Below are 23,417 nucleotides of genomic sequence, written 5' to 3' on the forward strand. Positions count from 1 at the left end.
CCAGCAATGTGGTCATTTGCACACAGACTCGGACATCTCCAGTATTTGGTGCAGCAGGATCTTCTGATCTTTCCGTCTTCATTCATCATCCTCGGGATAGAACAGTCGGGCCTTGTGCCAAGTGATGGTTCATTTCTTCATGGAGGACTTGGGAACTTCCTGAATGCATTACCCCCCCCCCCCCACCATGTGCTCCATCTGTTCCTGATTATCTGGTGTCCTGCCAGGCGGCTTGCACTCTTGTAGATAAGATGAAGCTAATTATTGTGGCACACCACCAACAGAAAGGTCCTTCACAGTCACACTGCGACTATATTTTGCTTTCCCAGCCCCCCCCCCCCCCCAAACATAGTGACATTATTTAAATACAACCTAGTTTGGATAAGTTTCTTATTTTAGATCAGCGAGTCTCTGTGCTTCTCTAATGCAATGCAGGCAGATCATGGCCGGTGGGAGGGGCCTGGCAGGGTGCTGTAGGTCTCTATGCAATGCAGGGAGATCATGCCCGGTGGGAGGGGCCTGGCAGGGTGCTGTAGGTCTCTATGCAATGCAGGGAGATCATGGCTGGTGGGAGGGGCTGGCAGGGTGCTGTAGGTCTCTATGCAATGCAGGGAGATCATGGCTGGTGGGAGGGGCCGGCGGGGTGCTGTAGATCTCTATGCAATGCAGGGAGATCATGGCTGGTGGGAGGGGCCGGCAGGGTGCTGTAGGTCTCTATGCAATGCAGGGAGTTCATGGCTGGTGGGAGGGGCCTGGCAGGGTGCTGTAGGTCTCTATGCAATGCAGGCAGATCATGGCTGGTGGGGGGGGCCTGGCAGGGTGCTGTAGGTCTCTATGCAATGCAGGCAGATCATGGCTGGTGGGAGGGGCCTGGCAGGGTGCTGTAGGTCTCTATGCAATGCAGGGAGATCATGGCTGGTGGGAGGGGCCTGGCAGGGTGCTGTAGGTCTCTATGCAATGCAGGCAGATCATGGCCGGTGGGAGGGGCCTGGCAGGGTGCTGTAGGTCTCTATGCAATGCAGGGAGATCATGGCTGGTGGGAGGGGCCTGCAGGGTGCTGTAGGTCTCTATGCAATGCAGGCAGATCATGGCCGGTGGGAGGGGCCTGGCAGGGTGCTCTAGGTCTCTATGCAATGCAGGTAGATCATAGCTGATGGGAGGGGCTGGCAGGGTGCTGTAGCAACCACCATTTTATTCTCTAGGGTCTCTGCTGAAAAATATGTGTAATGTTTGGGGGTTCTAGCTCATTTTCTAGCAAAAAAGATTTTATACTTGAAACCAACAAATGCCAGTTTAGTGTTTTTTAACCACTTAAGACCCCGACCTTTAGGCAGGTAAAGGACCCGGGCCAGTTTTTTTCGATTCGGCACTGTGTCGCTTTAACTGACAATTGCGCAGTCGTGCGACGTGGCTCCCAAACAAAATTGGCGTCCTTTTTTTCACAAATAGAGCTTTCTTTTGGTGGTATTTGATCACCTCTGCGGTTTTTATTTTCTGCGGTTTTTATTTTTTGCGCTATAAACAAAAATAGACAATTTAGAAAAAAAATTATATTTTTTGCTATAATAAATATCCCCCAAAATATATTACAAACGTTTTTTTTTCCTCAGTTTAGGCCGATACGTATTCTTCTACCTATTTTTAGTAAAAAAAATCGCAATAAGCGTTTATCGATTGGTTTGCACAAAATTTATAGCGTTCACAAAATAGGAGATAGTTTTATTGCATTTTTATAAAAAAATGTTTACTAATGGCGGCGATCAGCTTTTTTTTTTCGTGACTGCGACATTATGGCGGACAATTTTGACACATTTTTTGGACCATTGTCATTTTCACAGCAAAAAATGCTATAAAAATGCATTGTTTACTGTGAAAATGACAATTGCAGTTTGGGAGTTAACCACTAGGGGGTGCTGAAGGGGTTAAGTGTGACCTCATATGTGTTTCTAACTGTAGGGGGGGGCGGGGCTGGACGTGTGACATCATTGTTTCCCTATATCGGGGAACAGACGATCAATGAAGCTGCCACTGTGAAGAACAGGGAAGCCGTGTTTACACACGGCTCTCCCCGTTCTTCAGCTCCGGGGACTGATCGGGGCTGCGGTCACAGAGCTTCGGGGCGTGTGCCCGCCACCCACGGCTGGGCACTTAAAGAGGATGTGCTTGTGCCCAGCCGTGCCATTCTGCCGACGTATATCTGCAGGAAGCGGTCCTTAAGTGGTTAAAGGGGTTGTAAAGGTGTGGGGTGTTTTTCCTTAATGCAAACTTCCTGGAATACTGGCCTCCCCAGCCCCCCCCCCCCATTTTCTTGCCTGACCCCTCGAAAGTCCTGCGCCGTGAGCGCGCTGGCTTCCCGGCTCATTCATTGGTCGATTGAAGCGGCGCAGCCATTGGCAACCAATGACGCAGGAGGGGGGGCGGTGCTGAGTGATAGTCGGCGGCTATGGCCGTCAGCTGTATCACGGCAGCGCGCCTGCAAGGACTCCACACCACGTGAGCTCTCTTGCGGGGAGGACCAGAGACGGCCACTGAGGGCCCCTAGAAGATGAGGATCGGGGCCACACTGTGCAAAAATGAGCTGCACTGTGGAGGTAAGTTTAACATGTTTGTTTGTTTAAATAAAAAAATTTCCTTTACAAACCCTTTAACCACTTAAGGACCCCTTCACGCTGATATACGTCGGCAGAATGGCACGGCTGGGTACATCCACGTACCTGTACGTGGCCCTTTAAGCCCAGCCGTGGGGTGGCGCATGCACGCGACCCGGTCCGAAGCTCCGTGACTGCGCCTGCGGGACCCGATCGCCGCCGCTGTCCCGCGATCGGTCCTCCGGAGCTGAAGAACGGGGAGAGGCAATTGTAAACACAACTTCCCCGTTCTTCATTGTGGCAATGTCAGTGATCGTCTGTTTAGGGAAACACGATCAATGACGTCACATGTCCAGCCCCGCCCCCCTTCAGTTAGAAACACATATGAGGTCACACTTAACCACTAGGGAGCGCTGAAGGGGTTAACTCCCAAACTGCAATTGTCATTTTCACAGTAATCGGTGCATTTTTATAGCATTTTTTGCTGTGAAAATGACAATGGTCCCAAAAATGTGTCAAAATTGTCCGATGTGTCCGCCATAATGTCGCAGTCACGAAAAGAATCGCTGATCGCCGCCATTAGTAGTAAAAAAAAAAAAATTACAAAATGGGAGATAATTTTATTGCATTTTTATAAATTTTGTGCAAACCAATCGATAAACGCTTATTGTGATTTTTTTTTTTTTTTTTTTTTACCAAAATAGGTAGAATACGTATCGGCCTAAACTGAGGAAAAAACGTTTTTTTTTTTTATCTTTTCTGGGGATATTTATTATAGCAAAAAGTAAAAAATATTGATTTTTTTTTTCCAAAATTGACGCTCTATTTTTGTTTATAACGCAAAAAATAAAAACCGCAGAGGTGATCATATACCACCAAAAGAAAGCTCTATTTGTGGGGAAAAAAGGACGCCAATTTTGTTTGGGAGCCACGTTGCACGACCGCCCAATTGTCAGTTAAAGCGAAGCAGTGCTGAATCGCAAAAACTGGCCAGGTCCTTTTACCTGCATAATGGTCTGGGTCTTAAGTGGTTAAACTTTCCTAATTTACATCAAAGGAATAGACTTCTGTATGTAAAAGACAAGTTGTTACAATGTTTAGACTCCATGTTCCACTGATAAAGAATCTTCTGATACTTGTCAGACTGCCCGGATTTTACAGCTGTGGCTTCAGCAGAGCAGAGAGAATTCTCTGCCTAGAAAGATCGGGAAATACTTTGTCACGATCGCAGCGGGGGGGGAAAAAAGATGGCGATTAGTCCTGCAGCTCTATTTGTACCTCTCTGTCCTTGTAGCTGTTATGATGTATTTGTTCTCTGTTCAGAATGTGAACGTGTTTCCTCTCCTCCTCCTCTCCGCAGTCAATGTGAAACTCCGAAACGTAAGCTGTCCGATCGCTACTTCCTCCCCAGGACGGACTCGTCTGACTCCATGGATGCCGGTAAGGCGCGATTCGTGCTTTTGTGATTGGCTCCTAGAATTTTCACTTGAAAGTGGCACGATTCCAAAGTAGCATTTCAGTGCGACTTGGGAGAAATCTCCTAGTTCATGCATTAGATGTCTATGCAAGTCGCACCTGGACTTGCAAAAAGTAGTGGAAGAACTGCATTGCCAATCGGTGTGATTCCAAACGTCATCGGAGTCGCACCAATTTGACCGCTTCGTTTTGCAGACAATGGGGTGCGACGTGACATGCAATTTGAAACTGACAAGTTGCACCAATGGGCTTACTCCTTCCTGAGACTTCATTGGAGCATCCTGGCCATTGCTATCCCTTTGTTTTTTTTTGGTTGGTGGTGGTGGTTGTTGTTGGTTGGGTTGTTGTTGTGGTGGTGGTGGTTGGGTGGTGGTTGGGTTGTTGTTGTGGTGGTTGTTGGGTTGGTGTTGTTGTGGTGGTTGTTGGGTTGGTGTTGTGGTGGTGGCTGTTGGGTTGGTGTGGTGGTGGCTGTTGGGTTGGTGTGGTGGTGGTGGTTGGGTTGGTGTGGTGGTGGTGGTTGGGTTGGTGTGGTGGTGGTGGTTGGGTTGTTGTTGTGGTGGTTGGGTTGTTGTTGTGGTGGTTGGGTGGTTGTTGTGGTGGTTGGGTGGTTGTTGTGGTGGTTGGGTTGTTGTTGTGGTGGTTGGGTTGTTGTTGTGGTGGTTGGGTTGTTGTTGTGGTGGTTGGGTTGTTGTTGTGGTGGTTGGGTTGTTGTTGTGGTGGTTGGGTTGTTGTTGTGGTGGTTGGGTTGTTGTTGTGGTGGTTGGGTTGTTGTTGTGGTGGTTGGGTTGTTGTTGTGGTGGTTGGGTTGTTGGGGGGTGGTGGTGGTTGGGTTGTTGGGGGGTGGTGGTGGTTGGGTGGTTGGGGGGTGGTGGTGGTTGGTGGTTGGGTTGTTGTGGTGGTTGTTGTGGTGGTGGTGGTGGTGGTTGGGTTGGGGTGGTGGTGGTGGTGGTTGGGTTGGGGTGGTGGTGGTGGTGGTTGTTGGGGTGGTGGTGGTGGTGGTTGTTGGGGGGTGGTGGCTGTTGGGTTGGTGTGGTGGTGGCTGTTGGGTTGGTGTGGTGGTGGCTGTTGGGTTGGTGTGGTGGTGGCTGTTGGGTTGGTGTGGTGGTGGCTGTTGGGTTGGTGTGGTGGTGGTTGTTGGGGGGTGGTGGTGGTTGGTGTGGTGGTGGTGGTGGTTGGGTTGTTGTTGTGGTGTTTTTTTTGGTAGAGCAGGCAAAGGGATGGCTCTTTGACTAAAAGTCCCATCATGCCCCTGTTTCTGCGAGTCATGCTCAGTCTTGCAATGCCTCATGGGACTTGTAGTTGCTCAACAGATGGCAGACTGATGTTTGCCTACCCCTGTAAGAGTAGGGTTCCTAATTCTGTACAATGGGGAGGGTCGCTCCTGAAACCGGCATTTTTTAGTTTGTTGGCTCCCTCTAGTGTCCATTTCGGGTAGCCGTGACCCTTCTGCTTGGAGCTGTAGACCCGGCAGTGTACATCCATGATTTGGGAAGTACTTTGAACGCCCCCTCCCTGATCAGTGATGGATTCTGTGTAGATCAGCGTTGCTCAGTTGTGGTTCTTTAGGGCTGCCAGCCTGGCATGTCCTCCACTGCTGAGGTCTTCCTATACCAGGGATATGCAGTTAGTGGAGCTCCAGCTGTTGCAGAACTACAAGTCCCATCAGGCATAGCAAGACTCTGACAGCCACAAGCATGAAACCCAGAGGCATGATGGGACTTTTAGTTTTGCAACAGCTGAGGTCTGCTAAAACTACAAGTCCCATCATGCCTCTGGGTGTCATGCTTGTGGCTGTCGGTCTTGCTATGCCTCATGGGACTTGTGGTTCTGCAACAGCTGGAGTCCACCGATTGCATTTCCCTGCTCTAGGACAGGGGTCTTCAAACTACGGCCAGTTCAGGAACTACAATTCCCATGATGCCTAGTCATGTCTGCGAATGTCAGTTTTACAATGCCTTGTGGGCCGTGTAGTTCCACAACAGCTGGTGGGCCGTGTAGTTCCACAACAGCTAGTGGGCCGTAGTTTCTAGGATACCTGCTCCTAGAGGCTTACTCATGCCACTGGGAACCTACCTGGTAGCTGAGAAAACATGCACTGTTGGTGGGGTTGGGTGATGTAGTGATTGCTGACCTCCCTTGCCAAACCTCCAGAGCCCAAGGGCTGCTGTCCCTTGACCCTGTTCTGTGTGTTGGATGATTGTATTTACTAATGACTGCAATCTCTACTTCCAGGTCTGGGTCTTGATTCGCCGACTTCATTGAGTTTGAGGGACCTGGAAGAAACGTGAGTGCTTCAGCTTTTTTGGGGGGGGATTGGGAGGGGATGTCCTCTATACCCCCTTGCTCTTGCCGGGCCTCTCCTCCCACCAGGAGACCCATGCTTGTTAATGTCTTGTGGGACTTTCCTTGCAATGCCTCATGGGTCCTGTAGTTGTTCAACAGCTGGAGGGGCCACAGGTTGGACACCCATGCAATAAACTGAGAGCCACAGGGATTGTGGGATATGTGGTTTCTTCACAGGAAGTGTCAGTTCTCAGAATACAGACAGAGGTCTGGCATTAACTCTGTGCCATGCCTCATTGAACACTTCTGATGCAGGAATGTGAACGTTCACGGGTTTTTTTTTTTTTTTTGGACAGGTTCTCTTTAAAGGGACATCCAGGGTCTTAAAACACCATGTCTCCCAATGTAAGGGCCATTTCCCCCCAATGACTGTCGCTAAACGAATCTTGCCAGGGGGTGACCTGAGAATTATTTCAAGGGTTCCTCTGGGGGTAAAAAGGCTGAATGACCATCCCAGACTATAATCTGTACTACTGGTGGGTGGTCTGTGTTCTGTAGCTTGTAAATGATCGCCTCTATAGTCTTGATGCGATTGGTCATTCACACTTCCCATGTAAAGGATGGTTATCCTCCTAAGTCTCTTGTTCTGTTTTTCCATTGGTTCCCCCTGATATCTGATCGGACTTCTATTCTCTAAACTCCTAATGTACTTTTTTATTGATTTTCCAGGTTTGAGAATTCAATTTTCGACTCCGGCCAATGCAAGAAGTAAGTTTATCCATCTTTATAGTTATAGTGATTTCCCCCGTCCCCTCAAAGATGTCCTTCACCACCCCTAGACTGAGCAGAGGCTTGGAATATCTGTTTCTGGTGGGAAAAATACAAGGGGGGGGCTAAAACTGCTGATTTCTGAAAATACCAATTGCCTGGCCACCATAGTGACCCCTTCTGAAACCTTAAAATGGTTGTAAAGGATCCTTTGTTTAAAAAGTCATGTGTTCCTCCACTGTGCAGCTTGTTTGGGCACAGTGGCCCCGATCCTGGTCTTCTGGTGTCCCTCGGCAGCCGTCTCGGCTCTCCCCCTTATGGGAAGGGCTCTCCCCGAGGGTTGGCTTCTGGGCGCTCTCCTGTGATGGTCGTCTCGGTCCCCCCCCCCTATGGGAAGCTTTCCCCCTTATGGGAAGTGCTCTCCCAAGAGTGTTGGCTTATGGGCGCTCTCCCGTGATGGTCGTCGACTGTATCACTCGGCCCACCACGTCATTGATTTGATTGACGGCAGCGCAGCCATTGGCTCCTGCTGCTATCAGTCTTCCCATGAATGAGCCAGAAGCCAGCATGTTCACGACACAGGACTTTCAAGTGCTCGGCTAAGTAAACTGGGGGGGCGCCACTAATCGTCGGATGGGGTTTTTGTTTTTTTTGTTACCTCAATGCGTTAAAGAGGAGGTTCGGCCTATTTTTTTTTTTTTTGGCCAGTGGCTACAAATACGGCACCTGCTGACTTCTAAAAAATGGACACTTGCCTGTCCAGCGTGCCTGCGATGTCGGCAGCCGAGGCTGAGCAATCGCTCGATCCTCGGTGAGGGAATCAGGAAGTGAAGCCTTCCGGCTTCGCTGCCTGATTCCCTACTGCGCATACGTGAGGAACGTGGCACGCCGTCACTGGTCCCAGCTCTCTCCAAGGAACAGTGTTTCCCAGAAGACAGTGGGGGGTGACGTGCCAGGCTGGATTCCCCCTGCGGGGATCCGAACCCGGAAGTGGTGCAAATACCGGTCTTGGACAGGTATCTGCACCCCCCTCCCCCTGAAAGGTGTCAAATGTGACACGGGAGGGATCCAAAAAGCTGAGGTTCACTTTTTGTGTGAACCTCCGCTTTTAAGGCAAAAAAAGTGTACCTTAACTTGCCCCCTTCCACGGGTTGAAGGGTTTGTAAACAAGGTACAGGCTGCCAGGGGATGAAGAGATGTGCTGATGAGTTGCTCCAACAAGGTACCATGAGCGAATGAGGTGCCAACTACCTTAAGGGAAAGGATGGGCATGTGAACGGGCTAAATGGAGGGGGGGTAGGGATAAGGTACGGGCCACCTGGGGGGGGGGGGGGGTGGTAAGCAAGCAAGGTACAGGCTACCTGGAGGGAGGGGCTCCTGCTGGAAACCGCCCAATGTGATGGAGCTGCTGCAGGTTAACCAATATTCCTGATCTGTGGGCTCAAGTGCCTATTACTGCCATCTTGTGGTGGACTGGTGTATGATCGGCACTCTATACTGTGACTCCTTTCTGCTACAGACAGGCCTGTTTGGTTTTGTACAGTTATTGAGCCTTTGTTTTTTGTTTTTTTTAGTGCCAAGGTGCCTCTCGGAAGGAGAAGGTCCATGCCGGTAAGTTCTCATGTTTTTAGACTTGCAGAATACAGCAATGAAATCTTCTTGAATATACGGGGGGGGGGGGAGGTTGCAGTGTGATGTACCCTTGGTATATAATTTAATCTAGCAGCGCTGTTTAACGCGCTTTAAATTGAGAACCTTCTCTGCATCAAATGGCTGAACGCTTCATCGACGGCGTGCTCTATGCATGCTGAAACCTCTTCTATTTTTATAATCTTCTGTTTTTTCTCTTCTGCAGCAGAGCGGTCCGACATTCAGAAGGAACCTATCGGAATCCTTGGACTGTGAAGTGTTTGGTCTGGGCGACTCTGAAGACAAAGAAAACGTATGTGTAATATTTTGATGCAGTACTGATGTATGTAGCTTCATGTGTGCTCTGGGCTAAACTGGAGAACCTGTTCTAAAAGTGCCGCCCTGCCTTGTACCCGAGTCCATCCTTGATCCAGCAATGTGCACGAGAGCTGCAGTTGTGTCCCCCTCCCTCATTGGTTCAGACAGCAGCAATTGGCTCCTTCTGCTGTCCACTTTTGAGAGATGAGCTATGCGCTCAATGGCACACAGGGCCAGCATGCGCACCAGTGCCTCCCATAGCAAGTGGCTTGCTATGGTTGGGCACTTGGGGTGGGGGAGGGACAAGGGGCACTGGCAGGGGTACCCAAGGAGGGTTGAGGCTGCTCTGTGCAAAAGCATTGCAGTGTATATGTCCCCAGAACTGCCCTAGTCGTCAAAAAAAATAGCCTGGTGATGTCATGGGGCTAAAAAGGTGAAAGTAATGCTGCTTTGATGGGGGGGGTTTAATTCAAGTCATGCCTATACAAATCCCTTAAAGCAACATTTAAATACTGCATTGAATGCTTTAGTGGCCAAGCATTTAGTTGCATCAAATACAATGCCACCCCCCTTCCCAAGCCCTGCTTATACTTGCCTGAGTTTCCCACGACCAGTGTCTTGTGTCCTGATTGGATAGATTGATGGCAGTGCAGCCATTGGCTGGGGGGATTGTTGTACATATGTTTAGTCTGTTTACCTCTGGCTGACCCATGCATGTCCAGTGTTGTGCTGTCTTAGGTTAGTAGGGTGGGTCATGCAAAGTGATCAGTCTCCAATCACTCGTAATTAAAAAAAATATATATATTTTTTTTCCCTTCAGGAGCCCTTCCAGTTCAAGTTACCGGTAAGGCCGAGCTTCAGAGGCGCGGTGCGATCTCGGTGTCATGGCGGTGGGAAGGAGCCTCTAGTACTGAGGCAGAAGTCTGCACCAGCGTGTTTGGTAAGACTAAGCTCTTGTCTGGATTTATTCTACCGGCTCAGCCCGATTGTCTCTCTGGAAGCGGCAACTGTCCTTGTGATGTGGACTAATTGATTTCCTGACAATCTCAGGGCTAACCCATCTCTGCCGCCTGATTCAAATTACTATGGTGAAATATGTGCAATCTACAGACAAAGATTTCACATGCTCACCTTCCAACGGTCAACAGCCAAGAGAGCGAGCTATATGGCCCCCACAGCTTTATTAAAAGCATAGAATCACAAAACATGCATTGATTGGTTCACATTATACAGACCCACCCCCCCTCCCTGTGACGTCTGTAGCACATGGCACCCTCATAGGTCAGTTCATATAGGGGATGGTTTCTTCTCACAAGTCCATTCCAGGGAAGTTGCATACACATCCTCTTTAGAAGTCCATGTGACCTAAAAGTTCATTGTCAGCTCAGCAAGTTTTCTCCACAAGCTTCACACGGGGGGGGGGGGGAAGGGGTGGTCTTCCTCTTCCATACAGAGCAAGGAACGAGAAGGGGGTTTTGGGAATAAAAGCCATCTAGGAATGCTGGGGGGGGGGGCGGGGCTGAACACATTTGAAAGATGAGAAGGAGAAAATGGAAGATTAACTTTCCTTTATCCCTTTGGTATATCCATCCAAGTTGAAATATACTTAAAACATATGTGACAAATCTTATCAAGGAGAACAAGCAGTATTGATCATTCCCATACATACATATGCATAATGCGTATGAAAACAAATAAACAGTATAAGGAAAAGAGGAACATTTCAGTGATTCTAATAATAAAAAGAATTGGCCTAATTTTGGAAATGGGGATTTTAGAATCATCCACTACACTTGTGCTGTGGGGGGGTTTTGACTTCTCACTTTTTACTGACGTAGAAGAAATGTGTGCTTCAAAATGGGTCTCTACCAGATACAGGGGCACCATCATTTTAATGGCGGTATTGATATAGCTTAGGGTTGCTCTTACTGAACACTTGGCTTGGAGGAAATGGACTTTCTCGGTACCCAAGAAGTAATGAGAACTTAAATTGGGGGGGGGGGGGGGCCTAGAGGACAAAGGAAGGTGCCCTGTGGGAATTGCGGCATGGAAGGGGAGCCCCTTCCATGCCCTCTACCCAATTCCCCCCCCCCCCCCCCAGGGGGCACCTTCCTTCCCCCCCCCCCCCCTTTTTTTTTTTTTTTTTTCCTCCCCCTTTTCTGTCCTCTCCACCCTTCACATTTCAGTTCTCCTCCCTCCTCCTCATTACTGCTTGGGTAGGAGTAACGCAACAAATCATGCAAGCATTGTTTTATGTATATGGAATCTATTCATTTTATTTCTCCCCCCTAGTTTGCCTCACCGGAGAAGGATTTCGAGATTCGATCATGTGACCTGCCATTAGTAAGAAAATCTTCCTGCACTTCCACTACTGGGAGCAGCGATGACGGCTTCCTGGATATGCTGGATGAGGAGGATACAGAGGTGAGACCATGCTGGCTGTAATGCCAACTTTGCTTGCCCATGCGGCAAACGTGTCCCTTGGTGAGCCCGTCGCTATTTATTGAGCGTTCTTGTAGGTGGAACTGAGATGACCTAAATCATATTTAAAGTGTAGTGTCAACAGATACATGGGACACCTCCTGCACTGCTGCTATACCTTACCACGTGGCACTGTAATGCCATTTCCACGTTGGCCAAACCTATGACCCTTCCCATAAACCACCTTCCCCAATAATCCATCGCTCTAAAAATCCGACATCAATCGCAATGTGCTAAAATACCAAAAATGGTGTGGAAACTTTTGCAAATTTTAACAAATTGTATCAAATTTGGGGGGGCGGGGGTGAAGAGGAACACATATCGGAGAAATATGGAGGCTGCACACCTCAAAACGAGTGACATAGGAAAATTCCCCCCCCCCCCCAAGGGGTTTTATAGCAGCAATATAACAAGGTCCAAGATGAAAGAAGTAAACCTTCTTTATTTAAATGTCATGTTGCAATTTAAAATATAAATACCAGCTATATGATACAATACATATTCTATGGTACAGTGATGCAAATATAGAGTTCCATTGCTTAATGTTCGTCTAAAAAGCCCTGACACGTTTCGACCTGTGCATTTGTGGTCTTCTGCAGGGGGATGGTTTGCTCTAAAAAGATACTTAGAATTTTTTTTATCAGTACTGCGACATTATGGCGGACACTTTTGACACATTTTTGGGACCATTGGCATTTTTTATAGCGATCAGTGCTATAAAAATGCATTGATTACTATAAAATGCCACTGGCAGAGAAGGGGTTAACACTAGGGGGCGAGGAAGGGAATAAGTATGTTCCCTGGGTGTGTTTTAACTGAAGGGGGGGGTGTGGGACTGATTTGGGGAAAGGACTGATTGCTGTTCATACATTGTACGAACAGACGATCCGTCATTTCTCCCCCTGACAGGACCGAGAGCTGTGTGTTTACACACACGGCTCCTGGTTCTCGCTCTGTAACGAGCGATCGGGCATGTGCGTTTGGACAGCTGGCGCGCACGCGCCCCTATTGGCTGATTCGCGAGATACGTAATATTACGTGATCTCGCGCAGCTGTAAAACTGCGGTGGCTGGTCAGCCACCTGTCATGGAAATGTGTTGGCTACCATTGCTGGCCTTTTCTGAAAATACTAGTGATCTCTGGCTTCAGTACTGCTGGAGTCAACTTTCTGTATTTTGAGGCAGGGGCTAAAAGCACTGAAGCCAGAAATATAGATGGATATGATAGATTAGATAGATAGATATGATAGATAGATTAGATAGATAGATATGATAGATAGATAGATAAGATAGATAGATAGATGGGATAATATATATAAAAAAAATTTTTAGGTGGTGGGGGTCGGTAGTAGCTGCCCTCATTACAAGAACCTTTAAAGCCAGTTCACACCAGACGCAGTTCCGTGTGCATTTTCTCTGCACTAAAAATGCATGCACAGTGTTTTCCATGTATTCCAATGGCTCTAGTTCACACCATGCAGTCAGTTTCCGCACCAGAAACTGACTGCATGGTGTGAACTAGAGCCATTGGAATACATGGGAAAACACTGCATGCTTTTTTTTATTTTTTTCAAAGAAAAAGCACACGGAACTGAATGGAACCGTGTCTGGTGTGAACGGGCTCTGGTGGGATAAGGTTGGGGCTCTGGTGGGATAAGGTTGGGGCTCTGGTGGGATAAGGTTGGGGCTCTGGTGGGATAAGGTTGGGGCTCTGGTGGGATAAGGTTGGGGGCTCTGGTGGGATAAGGTTGGGGGATACGGTGGGGATAAGGTGTGGGGGCTCTGGTGGGGATAAGGTGTGGGGGCTCTGGTGGGGATAAGGTGTGGGGGCTCTGGTGGGATAAGGTGTGGGGCTACTTATTAAATAATAAAATAAAAAAAAAACTGGGGTTACTGCACAGATCCTATGTGGATAAGACTGTATATCTGGAGTGGTAAAATTTTAACAAGGTTTGTTTCTGGTCTCCTCTCCAGACGGAATCGGAAATCACTCTTGGCGTTGCCAGTCTTATGACGGCTCCCCTGGTTATGAGAAGCGCGGGGCTGGTGAGTAAATGAAACCCCCCCCCCCCCTCAAACTCCTCCTTTCCTCTGATTGGTGTAGAAGCATTGTACTGACATCTGGTGTGACCCCGCAGTTTTGTGAGGCCGAATCCCCTACAAAGCGGTTTCCTGTGACCAGACCTACACTGAAGAGGACGGAGCGGGCGCAAGCCGACCTGCCGGAGAAAATAAAGAGGCGGCGCAGCATGTGCGAGGTGACAGACGACCACGAAGCTGAGAGGGTACGTACGATCCGTTTTAATAAAACTGAGGGCGAAATCCTGGTGCAGCTCTGCATGGTAGCCAATCAACTTCCTGTGTGTAATATATGTATAACTTTTCCTAATAGAAATGTGTGTCCCTTCTGTGCCCAAACCCCCCCACCAAGGTGCCATCTGCACATTTCAGATATTTACCCTATCTAGTGGATCCAGCGTTGTCCCCGCTGAGATCCTTTAGTGCCTGACCGCAGCTCCGTCTTGTGCCGCCACGTTCAGTCAGACGTCATCGCGAGGCCTGATGGCTCTTTCCAGGTTCAGCAGGCAGGCCTCTCGGACACAACCGATTTAGGGAAAAAGGTAAAGGGGGGGGGGGGGGGGGATGCTTTGGTTTCCTTCAGGAGGGGGTGGAATAAAGAACTTGAAGGTCCACATTGAACAAGCTGAAGTTGAACGCTCAATGGCTACCTTGCACAGCTGCACCAGACTTTGCACTCTCCAGTTTTAATAAATGAACCCCGTTATGTCCTGAAATGTGTTCTTCTCGTATCTGAGATGCTGAATGTCCTTCCCTGTGCACCCACAGACCGGGAACCTGAATCGCTCAAAATCCTTCTCCAAAGAAACCATAGAAAATATATTTGACAGCGACCAAAGGGATCTGATCGGAGACTTCTCAAAGGTACTCGTCGCAGCGGTATAATCCCATTTTTATTACTCCACCATCACTCAGATCATGTAATGATTCTCCTCCCTCCTTCTCCCACCTCAGGTCTTCCTCTTTCCCACCATCAGCGGGAGACACCAGGAGCTCAGGTACATCGCCCCGGAGATGGTGAGTGTCATTCTGAGCCATGTCTGCTGACTTTGCTGTGATTGGGGCCCCCCCCCCCCCCGGCCTGCTGGACTCACCTGTCATACTCTTCACAGATGGTCAAGATAATAACCGGGAACTACGATCCTTTCATCGAGCGCTGTGTTGTCGTTGACTGCAGATACCCCTACGAGTATAACGGTGGTCACATAAAGGTGAGTTGACGTTTAGGCTACTGAGTCTTCTTCTGCTGTTACAATTCAACATTTGAAAATATGCCGCACATTAAAGAGGCTGTAAACCCTTACAGACCACATGCCTACAGGTATGGCCTACCTGTAGGTACTAGAAATATCCCCCAAACCTGCACGGTTTAGGAGATGTTTACCATAGACGTCGGCACATGCAAGCTTTTAGAAAGGGGACGATCAGGCTGTTTAGGGACCGTCGGCTCCGGCGAGCATGCACGGGAGTGACGTCATGCGACTCCAGCCTGTCAGAGCCGGAGTCCGCGGCCCACGAAAAAAGCTGATGGATGCTGTAACGGTCAGGGGTTAACGCTGTTGCGATATTCCATTCCACCAACCCAAGACTGCTTCCGATACTCAACAATCCAGCAGACAGGACCCATTGGCTTTCCCCCAAAAACGAGACACACACACAGCTCTGTCTCTGGCTCCAAACGGATAGATCTTTTTTAATGGTAAAACTCAGGTTTTTATACAGTTGGCAACCACAAAGCATGCTGCAGGAATCAAAGGGACAATGACACACTCCACCCACAACATCACACACAATGGGTCCTAACGAGTCCCCCTCAACCCACATCTTAGACAGACTTTCTGGTGCCAGGTCTACATGAGTTAATTACTATAGCTGACATGGCAGACGTCATGACTCTGGCTCTTTTCACCTTCTATTCAATACACATTCCTTTAGTAAACATAAGTCAGACGTCTGACCTTTAGAGGGTGCTAAGTCACATCACATATCAATAGACTTTCACACAATACAGTGTCAATTAGCATCCCACATTGAATCACTGTCCTATTGACCGGTTGTGTTCAGAATTGACCACCTGTAATATTTCGAGAGATCCTGCAATACCTTGTGAATTACTGTCCCATCTCATGTAATTCAAGATATAATTTCTCAGTCATCCTATGCCCCTAGTGGAGATAGGATGACCCAAGAGTCATTGGTGAAGCTGAAACAGGAGTACCCCACACCCTTCAAGAGCCTCTGGGTCCCACGGGCCATACTGTTACAGATGCTTCCACCAGCAGGCTTGGTTTGCAGGCGAGTGCCACATATTGAAGAAGAAAAAAACAGTGCAGCGCTAGTGAATGATATTGTGCTCATATAAATTAATAATAAACAAAAAAAGTCATTCTGGAATAAACTGAAAATTTAGCCAGAATAGGAAAAAACATAAAAATGCAGATGGATATATGAAGAAAAAGTCTTAAAAAGCCACGAAACAAAGTTCATATGACTCTATCCAGTAATTTTCCTTGTGAAAGAGAAGTGGATTGTGCAGACAATGTGAAAGACTCTTGATTGATGTGAGGTAAGCTGTCACCAATACACCCGTGAGGAAGGATAAGATTGCCTGCTTACCAGATGAAAAGACTGTTTTGCATCAGTCTAATAGGGCCTGTGGGAAGTCTGGTCTCCCAATACCTTAGCCGTCAAGATAACCACGGTATAGCTCAGCATACAATCCGAAGAGTCATAAACCAAAAAAAAAAAGAGAAGAAGGACCTCTCATAGCGTATAACGTTTAAAAATAGAAGAGGGTTTAATAAAAATTGCACTTACAATTAGGCAATATAAATACAGCATGGATAGCAAAACGTCTCCGATCTCTTGTTCCGATGCTTCTCGCTACTCGGTCAGGAAAACACAGCCGGCGTTCAGGACGGAACGCGATGACGTCACGGCACCCTACGATCGTTTCGTCGCTAATGGACTTCAACGGGGGAGTAAGCCGGCTTACTCCCCCGTTGAAGTCCATTAGCGACGAAACGATCGTAGGGTGCCGTGACGTCATCGCGTTCCGTCCTGAACGCCGGCTGTGTTTTCCTGACCGAGTAGCGAGAAGCATCGGAACAAGAGATCGGAGACGTTTTGCTATCCATGCTGTATTTATATTGCCTAATTGTAAGTGCAATTTTTATTAAACCCTCTTCTATTTTTAAACGTTATACGCTATGAGAGGTCCTTCTTCTCTTTTTTTTGGTTTATGACTCTTCGGATTGTATGCTGAGCTATACCGTGGTTATCTTGACGGCTAAGGTATTGGGAGACCAGACTTCCCACAGGCCCTATTAGACTGATGCAAAACAGTCTTTTCATCTGGTAAGCAGGCAATCTTATCCTTCCTCACGGGTGTATTGGTGACAGCTTACCTCACATCAATCAAGAGTCTTTCACATTGTCTGCACAATCCACTTCTCTTTCACAAGGAAAATTACTGGATAGAGTCATATGAACTTTGTTTCGTGGCTTTTTAAGACTTTTTCTTCATATATCCATCTGCATTTTTATGTTTTTTCCTATTCTGGCTAAATTTTCAGTTTATTCCAGAATGACTTTTTTTGTTTATTATTAATTTATATGAGCACAATATCATTCACTAGCGCTGCACTGTTTTTTTCTTCTTTTTTATGTTACCAAGTTGTTGTACACAATTTAGTGCTAGCAGCTATTTACATTTATAATTCAATATTTAATTTAGCGCAGCGTCAACCTTTTGGTTTTTGTTTATTTCGAGTGCCACATATTGGGCTAGTATGCGATGCATAGTAACCCATTATGCTTTCACTTTGCAGCGAATAAAGAGGAAGCAAAACGCATTAGGTTATACCTCTATAGGCCCGGTTTGCACTGGTTCAATGCGAGAACCCTGCAAAGCCAATGCGGATTCCTGCATCGCACAGCGGTTCACACTGCCATATGCGAACTGCTGTGGAGTGTCGTATGTCAACGGCGCCCCCATTTCAGCTCTAGTATCGCACTGCAAACTGACAGTTCAGACATAGATCGCATATGTGTGAACACCCGTGCAATCGAACTCTAGTCCGAACAGGAAAAATGGTCCTGTGCGTGTTTGGACCAAATGCGGTGCGATGTCAGCCATACTGTCTGGCTGAAATTGCATGTGATCTGAACAACGGTGTGCTGCAATTCGCATACGCTGTCTGGCATTGCGAGAGTCTGAACCGGCCCATAGGCCCAGATCACACTGGTAATCTTACAGGGATGTGCTGCAAATTGTGTGCGATTTGCATACGGTGCAATTTGAGCCTTCATTTTGAAAAGGCTAAATTGCACTGGACCGCAGCAAAAGTAGTGCAAGCACTAGCCAACCAGCAACGTACCCCCTACATTAAGTAGTTACACCAGTATGATGCCTTCAGCTCCCTGTACCAGTCTTTAGAGCCGGCGGTCGGCTCTCGTGTAAAAGCAATTCTAGCAGCTAAATGGCAGCTCAATTTGTTTTTTTTACAAGTGGCAGGAGGGGATTGTAACAGTCAGGGGTTAACACCGTTTACAATATTCCATTCCACCAAGACAGCTTATCCCACACTCCAACAACCCAGCAGACACTATCCATAAGAATTCCCCAAAAGGACGAGACACACACAGCTCTGTCTCTGGTTCAAAAACGAATTAATGCTTTAATGGTAACTCAGCCTTGTTATATACAGTTACAAGCATGCTACAGTAATCACGGACAATGAAACTCTCAACCCAAAACATCACACAATGGGTGCTTAACGAGTTCCCCCTCAATCCACATCCCAGACAGACATTCTGGCACCAAATCTACAGGAGTTATTACTACAGCTGACAAGTCACATTCCACATCTAGTATCGATGGTATTTTCACACAAAACTGTCATTAGCATACACAATGAAATATCTTCGGAGCAGACCTAATTGGCACAATAGACAACAGAATGCAATCGCAGCAAGCCCCATCACCACAGCCAGGTGGACTTAATTTGCATCTCAACAGTCTGTTACACATTGAATGAGACACTCTTATTGACCTGTTGGGGTCAGAATAAACCACCTGAAATAAGATCTCCTGCAATACATGAATTATCAATGTTCCAGCTCATGTAATCCGAGATATCAGTTCTCAGTCATCCTATGCCCATAATGGACATAGGATGACCCAAGAGTCATTGGTGAAGCTGGCACAGTAGTACCCCGCATCCTTCAAAAGTCTCTGGATATCACAGGCCATTCCGTTGCAGGGATGTCCAGCTTCCATGATTTGATCTGGATCTCCAGTCCTGATCAACCAGCTGGCTCTTCCAGCAGCTAATCGGGGGGCGGGCCCTGCATAGACTTGATTGGCAGACTGTCGCATAGCTTCTTGGTTACCCAGATGTAAACGGCGCCATTAAAAAAAAAAAACGTCCTGCAAATCGGTCATTGTACATCGGGCACGTACGCAGTTTTTTTTTTTCGTGCCACCAGAGGCACTCCCATTCGCGAGCAGGGAGCCAACCAGCGCACTCTATACTCCTTTGCATTGGATTTCATTTTATGGAGGCTCGGAATCTTATGTGGGTGTCGTCCAGTGTGCTCTGCATGTAAATAGTCTGGCCAAGCACACCGGCCCCTGACTGACAACCACCCATCAAGGCATTCTCCCATCCCCCCCCATCTGGGTTTGCACACAGATGTAAATGAATATATTCAAGTCCTACAGTATACATGATGCTTGTAGCTCCACAATGGTGACCTGTGTTATGTGTTCTTTGCAGGGTGCCATCAACCTACACATGGAGCAGGAGCTGGAGGACCATCTGCTGAGGAGCCCCGTCCAATCCCACGGCACCAATCGAGTGATCGTCATCTTCCACTGCGAGTTCTCCTCCGAGCGCGGACCAAGAATGTGAGTAATGACCAGCCGTGTTCCCCTCTCTCCCTCCTGTAGTGTCTCATACTTCTCCTGTTCACAACTTTCCCTTGGCCACTTTCTGCATGCAATTTATTGAACTGACCCTGTCGGGGTCAAAGGCCCTACCTGAAAAGATGTCGCCGAGTATATTTAATCCTCCTGAGTAGACCATTCTGTGGGCCTGACTTTGTTGCCAAGACCCCCAACACCTGTTGTGACCTTATTGGCTGCTGAGGCAACTTTGATTTGACAGATGGCGTTGATCTAGTAAGCCACACTAATATATACACACTTTCGCTCTTCAGTGAGTGGAATTGAAGCCTTCTAGTTTCCGCTAGCTGGGACCTCAGTCGGTTGCCCCTCCTGGTTGTCATTCATAGTCTCTCCTTTTGGTTGCAGGTGCAAGTTCCTACGTGAGAAGGACCGGGACAGGAATGAGTATCCCAGTTTGCAATACCCTGAACTCTACATCCTGGCTGGGGGCTACAAGGAATTCTTCGCCAAGTGTAAGGTGAGCATCCTATAGAGCTGAGCGACCTGCAGAACTTCTGTAGGTCCTTGAGACCGCATTAGAAGTCATTTCGGCTCCACCATCTGATAAGGGAAATCCATTTCAAGCACTGGCATGTGTTGCAAGATAAAGGGGTTGTAAAGCTTCGTGTTTTTTCACCTTGATGCATTAAGGTGAAAAACACCTTGCGCTTTTTTTTTTTTTTTTGCCTGATCACTGAAACTCTGTGGGCGCAATTCTTTCCCCCAGCTTGAGGCAGGCTATTGGAGAATGATTGCAACGGGAGCCAATGGCTGCACTGCTGTCAATCAAACCAATGGCGAGCCGGGTCGAGTGATACACATGGGTCCTAGCTCTTGCGGGGAGGAGCCGAGGGACCCCAGAAGGCAAGTGTAACGATCAGGGGTTAACTCCGTTTTTGATATTTAATTCCATCAACCCACAACAGCTTATCGACACTCCACAATCCGACAGACACGATCCATAAGAATTCCCCAGAGTAACGACACGGCTCTGTTCTCTGGTTCCAAACAGAATGACACTTTAATGGTAAACTTAGGCTTGTTATATACAGTTGGAAGCCCCAAGAAAGATGGCTTGCCTCCACCCACAACATGACACAATGGGTGCTCAATATACATTCCTTTAGATAATGACATTCAGATAATCTACACAAACTAATTACTAATCATTACCCAGACGTTCTGACTCTGCGATAAGTTATTCTCACCTGCTACACAATACACATTCCTTTGTAGACGTAAGTCAGATGTCTGACCTTTTAGAGGGTGCTAAGTCACAACACATTATCAACAGAACTTCACACATTGAAAGGTTGAGAGGCAGACCTAATTGGCACGATAGAATGCAATCACAGCAAGCTTTTATCACTACAGCCAGGTAGACTTAATTGGCACCTCAACAGTCTATGTACCACGTTGAATGAGTCACTTTCTCCTATTGACCTGTTGGGGTCAGAATTAACAGCTTGTAATATTTTAAGATATCCTGCAATACATGAATTATCATTACTGTCCCATCTCATGTAATTCAAGATATCATTTCTCAGTCATCCTATGTCCCTATTGGACATAGGATGACCCTAGACCCAAGAGTCATTAGTGAAGCTGGCATAGGAGTACCCAGCATCCTTCAAAAGTCTCTGGGTATCACGGGCCATTCCGTTACAGCAAAGATCAGGGCCACACTGTGCAAAACGAACTGCACAGTGGAGGCAAGTATGGTATGTCTGTTTTAGTAAAAACGTGGCTGGTAAAAAGTGGTTAATATGGCCCTATGCTTATTGCCAGTCCCCCCCCCCCCCCCCCTTCATGACCAAGTTACTACTGGTGGAGAAAAGCATTGTAGTGTGAGTGGTGTGTCCCAGTCTTGTGCTGTGTGTCTACATTGCTTGCAATAAAGCTTGTTTGACCTTCTGGTTGTGAAGGGATAGTCGGACATGAATGGATATCCAACAAATTTTTTTTTATTGTGTGGCTAAAGAAGTGCTTTATAAATTTTCTCTTTATTGGGGTATCGGTGGTTTTCATGGTCTTTATATTTTATTTTATTTTTTTCCTGACAGTCATTCTGTGAGCCGCAGTCTTACCGTCCCATGCTGCACGAGGACTTCAAAGAGGACCTGAAAAGATTTCGCATGAAAAGCCGGACCTGGGCCGGGGAGCGCAGCAAGCGGGAGCTCTACAGCCGCCTCAAGAAGCTGTGAGGGAGGTCGAGCGAGCGGCATTCATCCTGCTGAGCGGGAGAAGATGGCGCCGTAATGCCTCAACGCTTCAAATTCCATCAGATTTGCACAGAATTCTGGGAAATGGGGTGGGGGGTCAGGCTTGTGTATCCGGTCAGACCGGGGACTATAACTGCCTGGAGCAGATGTACCTCTGAGGTCAGAGACTGACCACTTCCAGAATTTTTCTAAGGGCTTTAAGTTTTTTTACCACCCTACAGATGGCGGCGGGAGGGAGTTGCTGGCCCTACCGGTTAATTTTTCACACCGCCGTCCTGGTACAGAGACTTCGGGGACACGGTAATCGAGGTTTGACTCTGCTTATCTTGTACGCGGCAATTTTATTCTTACTTTTTCTTTCTCTGTTTGTGAAAGTTGAAGAATCAGGAATTTCGCACTGACGCGATCGGGTTTTATTCCAAAGGGTTTTTTGTTTTATTTTTTTACCACGTTGGTGTAAACCTGGTTTGCATGTTTTATGGGTTGTGTTTTTAATCAGTGTGTTAAATCTACAGCACCGAAGCGCAGACTCTGCGAAAGGGTGTGATGCAAGCTCTGTATTCAAATGTCGTTGTGGCACTGTTGCCCCTAGCAACCATTTCAGTCTAGTTACTCTGGGCAACTGCTGCTTTTCGTAAATCAGTCCTGTGGTAGGGACTTTGAATGGTTTCCAATCTAGTGGGGGGGGGCCCCTATGGTTAATGGCATTATATTATGGAGGAGCTGGCCAGAAGGCGGCTGTTCTCATTGTGGGGGCAAGGCGGCTGTTCTCATTGTGGGGGCAAGGCGGCTGTTCTCATTGTGGGGGCAAGGCGGCTGTTCTCATTGTGGGGGCAAGGCGGCTGTTCTCATTGTGGGGGCAAGGCGGCTGTTCTCATTGTGGGGGCAAGGCGGCTGTTCTCATTGTGGGGGCAAGGCGGCTGTTCTCATTGTGGGGGCAAGGCGGCTGTTCTCATTGTGGGGGCAAGGCGGCTGTTCTCATTGTGGGGGCAAGGCGGCTGTTCTCATTGTGGGGGCAAGGCGGCTGTTCTCATTGTGGGGGCAAGGCGGCTGTTCTCATTGTGGGGGCAAGGCGGCTGTTCAGTTCCCCGTCTTGTACAAATTGCATCTATAGACCGCCTGACCCTGACCACTAACTGTCATGCGCTAATAAAGTTTTAATGTTTTTATTCCAGCATGGTGGCTTTTGCCGTATTGGGGCTTGTTTGCGATCCATCAGTTTTTATAGCCTTGTGCTCTAGCTACTCAAGGCTGCATAGCACTGCATGATGGGGAATCCCCCACCCAACATTCGGGCACAACTGGATTTTCCAGCACTCGGCTCCGATGATGCCATCTCTGGCGTGAAGCTGGTCTGCTGCGTCTCCTCCCCCCTGAAACGAACTCAAGCAGCCTCCAGGTGGAAGCTTCAGATACGACCGCCCAGAGTGGACCCTTGAAAAGAACCTGTGTGATAAGGCTCTGATAGAAGCAACCATTAACTTGTACTGCATGCTGACACCAGGGAAGGTACTTAAGGTCCGGTTCCACACTGCCGTGACTTTATTCGACATCCTGGCACGACTTGCATACAACTTTCGTGAATTTGCGTTGCGCCGAAGTCGCACCAAAAGTTGTGCAGGAA

At 47.8% G+C, this 23,417-nt stretch overlaps 1 protein-coding gene across 1 annotated transcript in view; it reads left to right on the top strand.

Annotated features, from left to right (window-relative positions):
• Positions 1 to 22,970, top strand: part of CDC25A (cell division cycle 25A) — a 23,928-nt gene extending 958 nt beyond the window's left edge. The window contains exons 3-17 of the mRNA XM_040355304.1: positions 3,949 to 4,028; positions 6,297 to 6,348; positions 7,077 to 7,115; positions 8,690 to 8,726; positions 8,971 to 9,057; positions 9,883 to 10,002; positions 11,355 to 11,486; positions 13,517 to 13,588; positions 13,681 to 13,827; positions 14,390 to 14,485; positions 14,576 to 14,638; positions 14,734 to 14,832; positions 19,402 to 19,532; positions 19,938 to 20,049; positions 21,635 to 22,970. Coding sequence (XP_040211238.1) covers positions 3,949 to 4,028; positions 6,297 to 6,348; positions 7,077 to 7,115; positions 8,690 to 8,726; positions 8,971 to 9,057; positions 9,883 to 10,002; positions 11,355 to 11,486; positions 13,517 to 13,588; positions 13,681 to 13,827; positions 14,390 to 14,485; positions 14,576 to 14,638; positions 14,734 to 14,832; positions 19,402 to 19,532; positions 19,938 to 20,049; positions 21,635 to 21,775 — 1,408 coding nt within the window. The 3' untranslated portion in view covers positions 21,776 to 22,970. The remainder of the gene's footprint in view (positions 1 to 3,948; positions 4,029 to 6,296; positions 6,349 to 7,076; positions 7,116 to 8,689; positions 8,727 to 8,970; positions 9,058 to 9,882; positions 10,003 to 11,354; positions 11,487 to 13,516; positions 13,589 to 13,680; positions 13,828 to 14,389; positions 14,486 to 14,575; positions 14,639 to 14,733; positions 14,833 to 19,401; positions 19,533 to 19,937; positions 20,050 to 21,634) is intronic.
• The last annotated feature ends 447 nt before the right edge of the window (positions 22,971 to 23,417 follow it).

The sequence above is a fragment of the Rana temporaria genome, chromosome 5, assembly GCF_905171775.1.
Source record: "Rana temporaria chromosome 5, aRanTem1.1, whole genome shotgun sequence".
In the NCBI taxonomy this organism is placed as follows: Eukaryota; Metazoa; Chordata; class Amphibia; order Anura; family Ranidae; genus Rana; species Rana temporaria.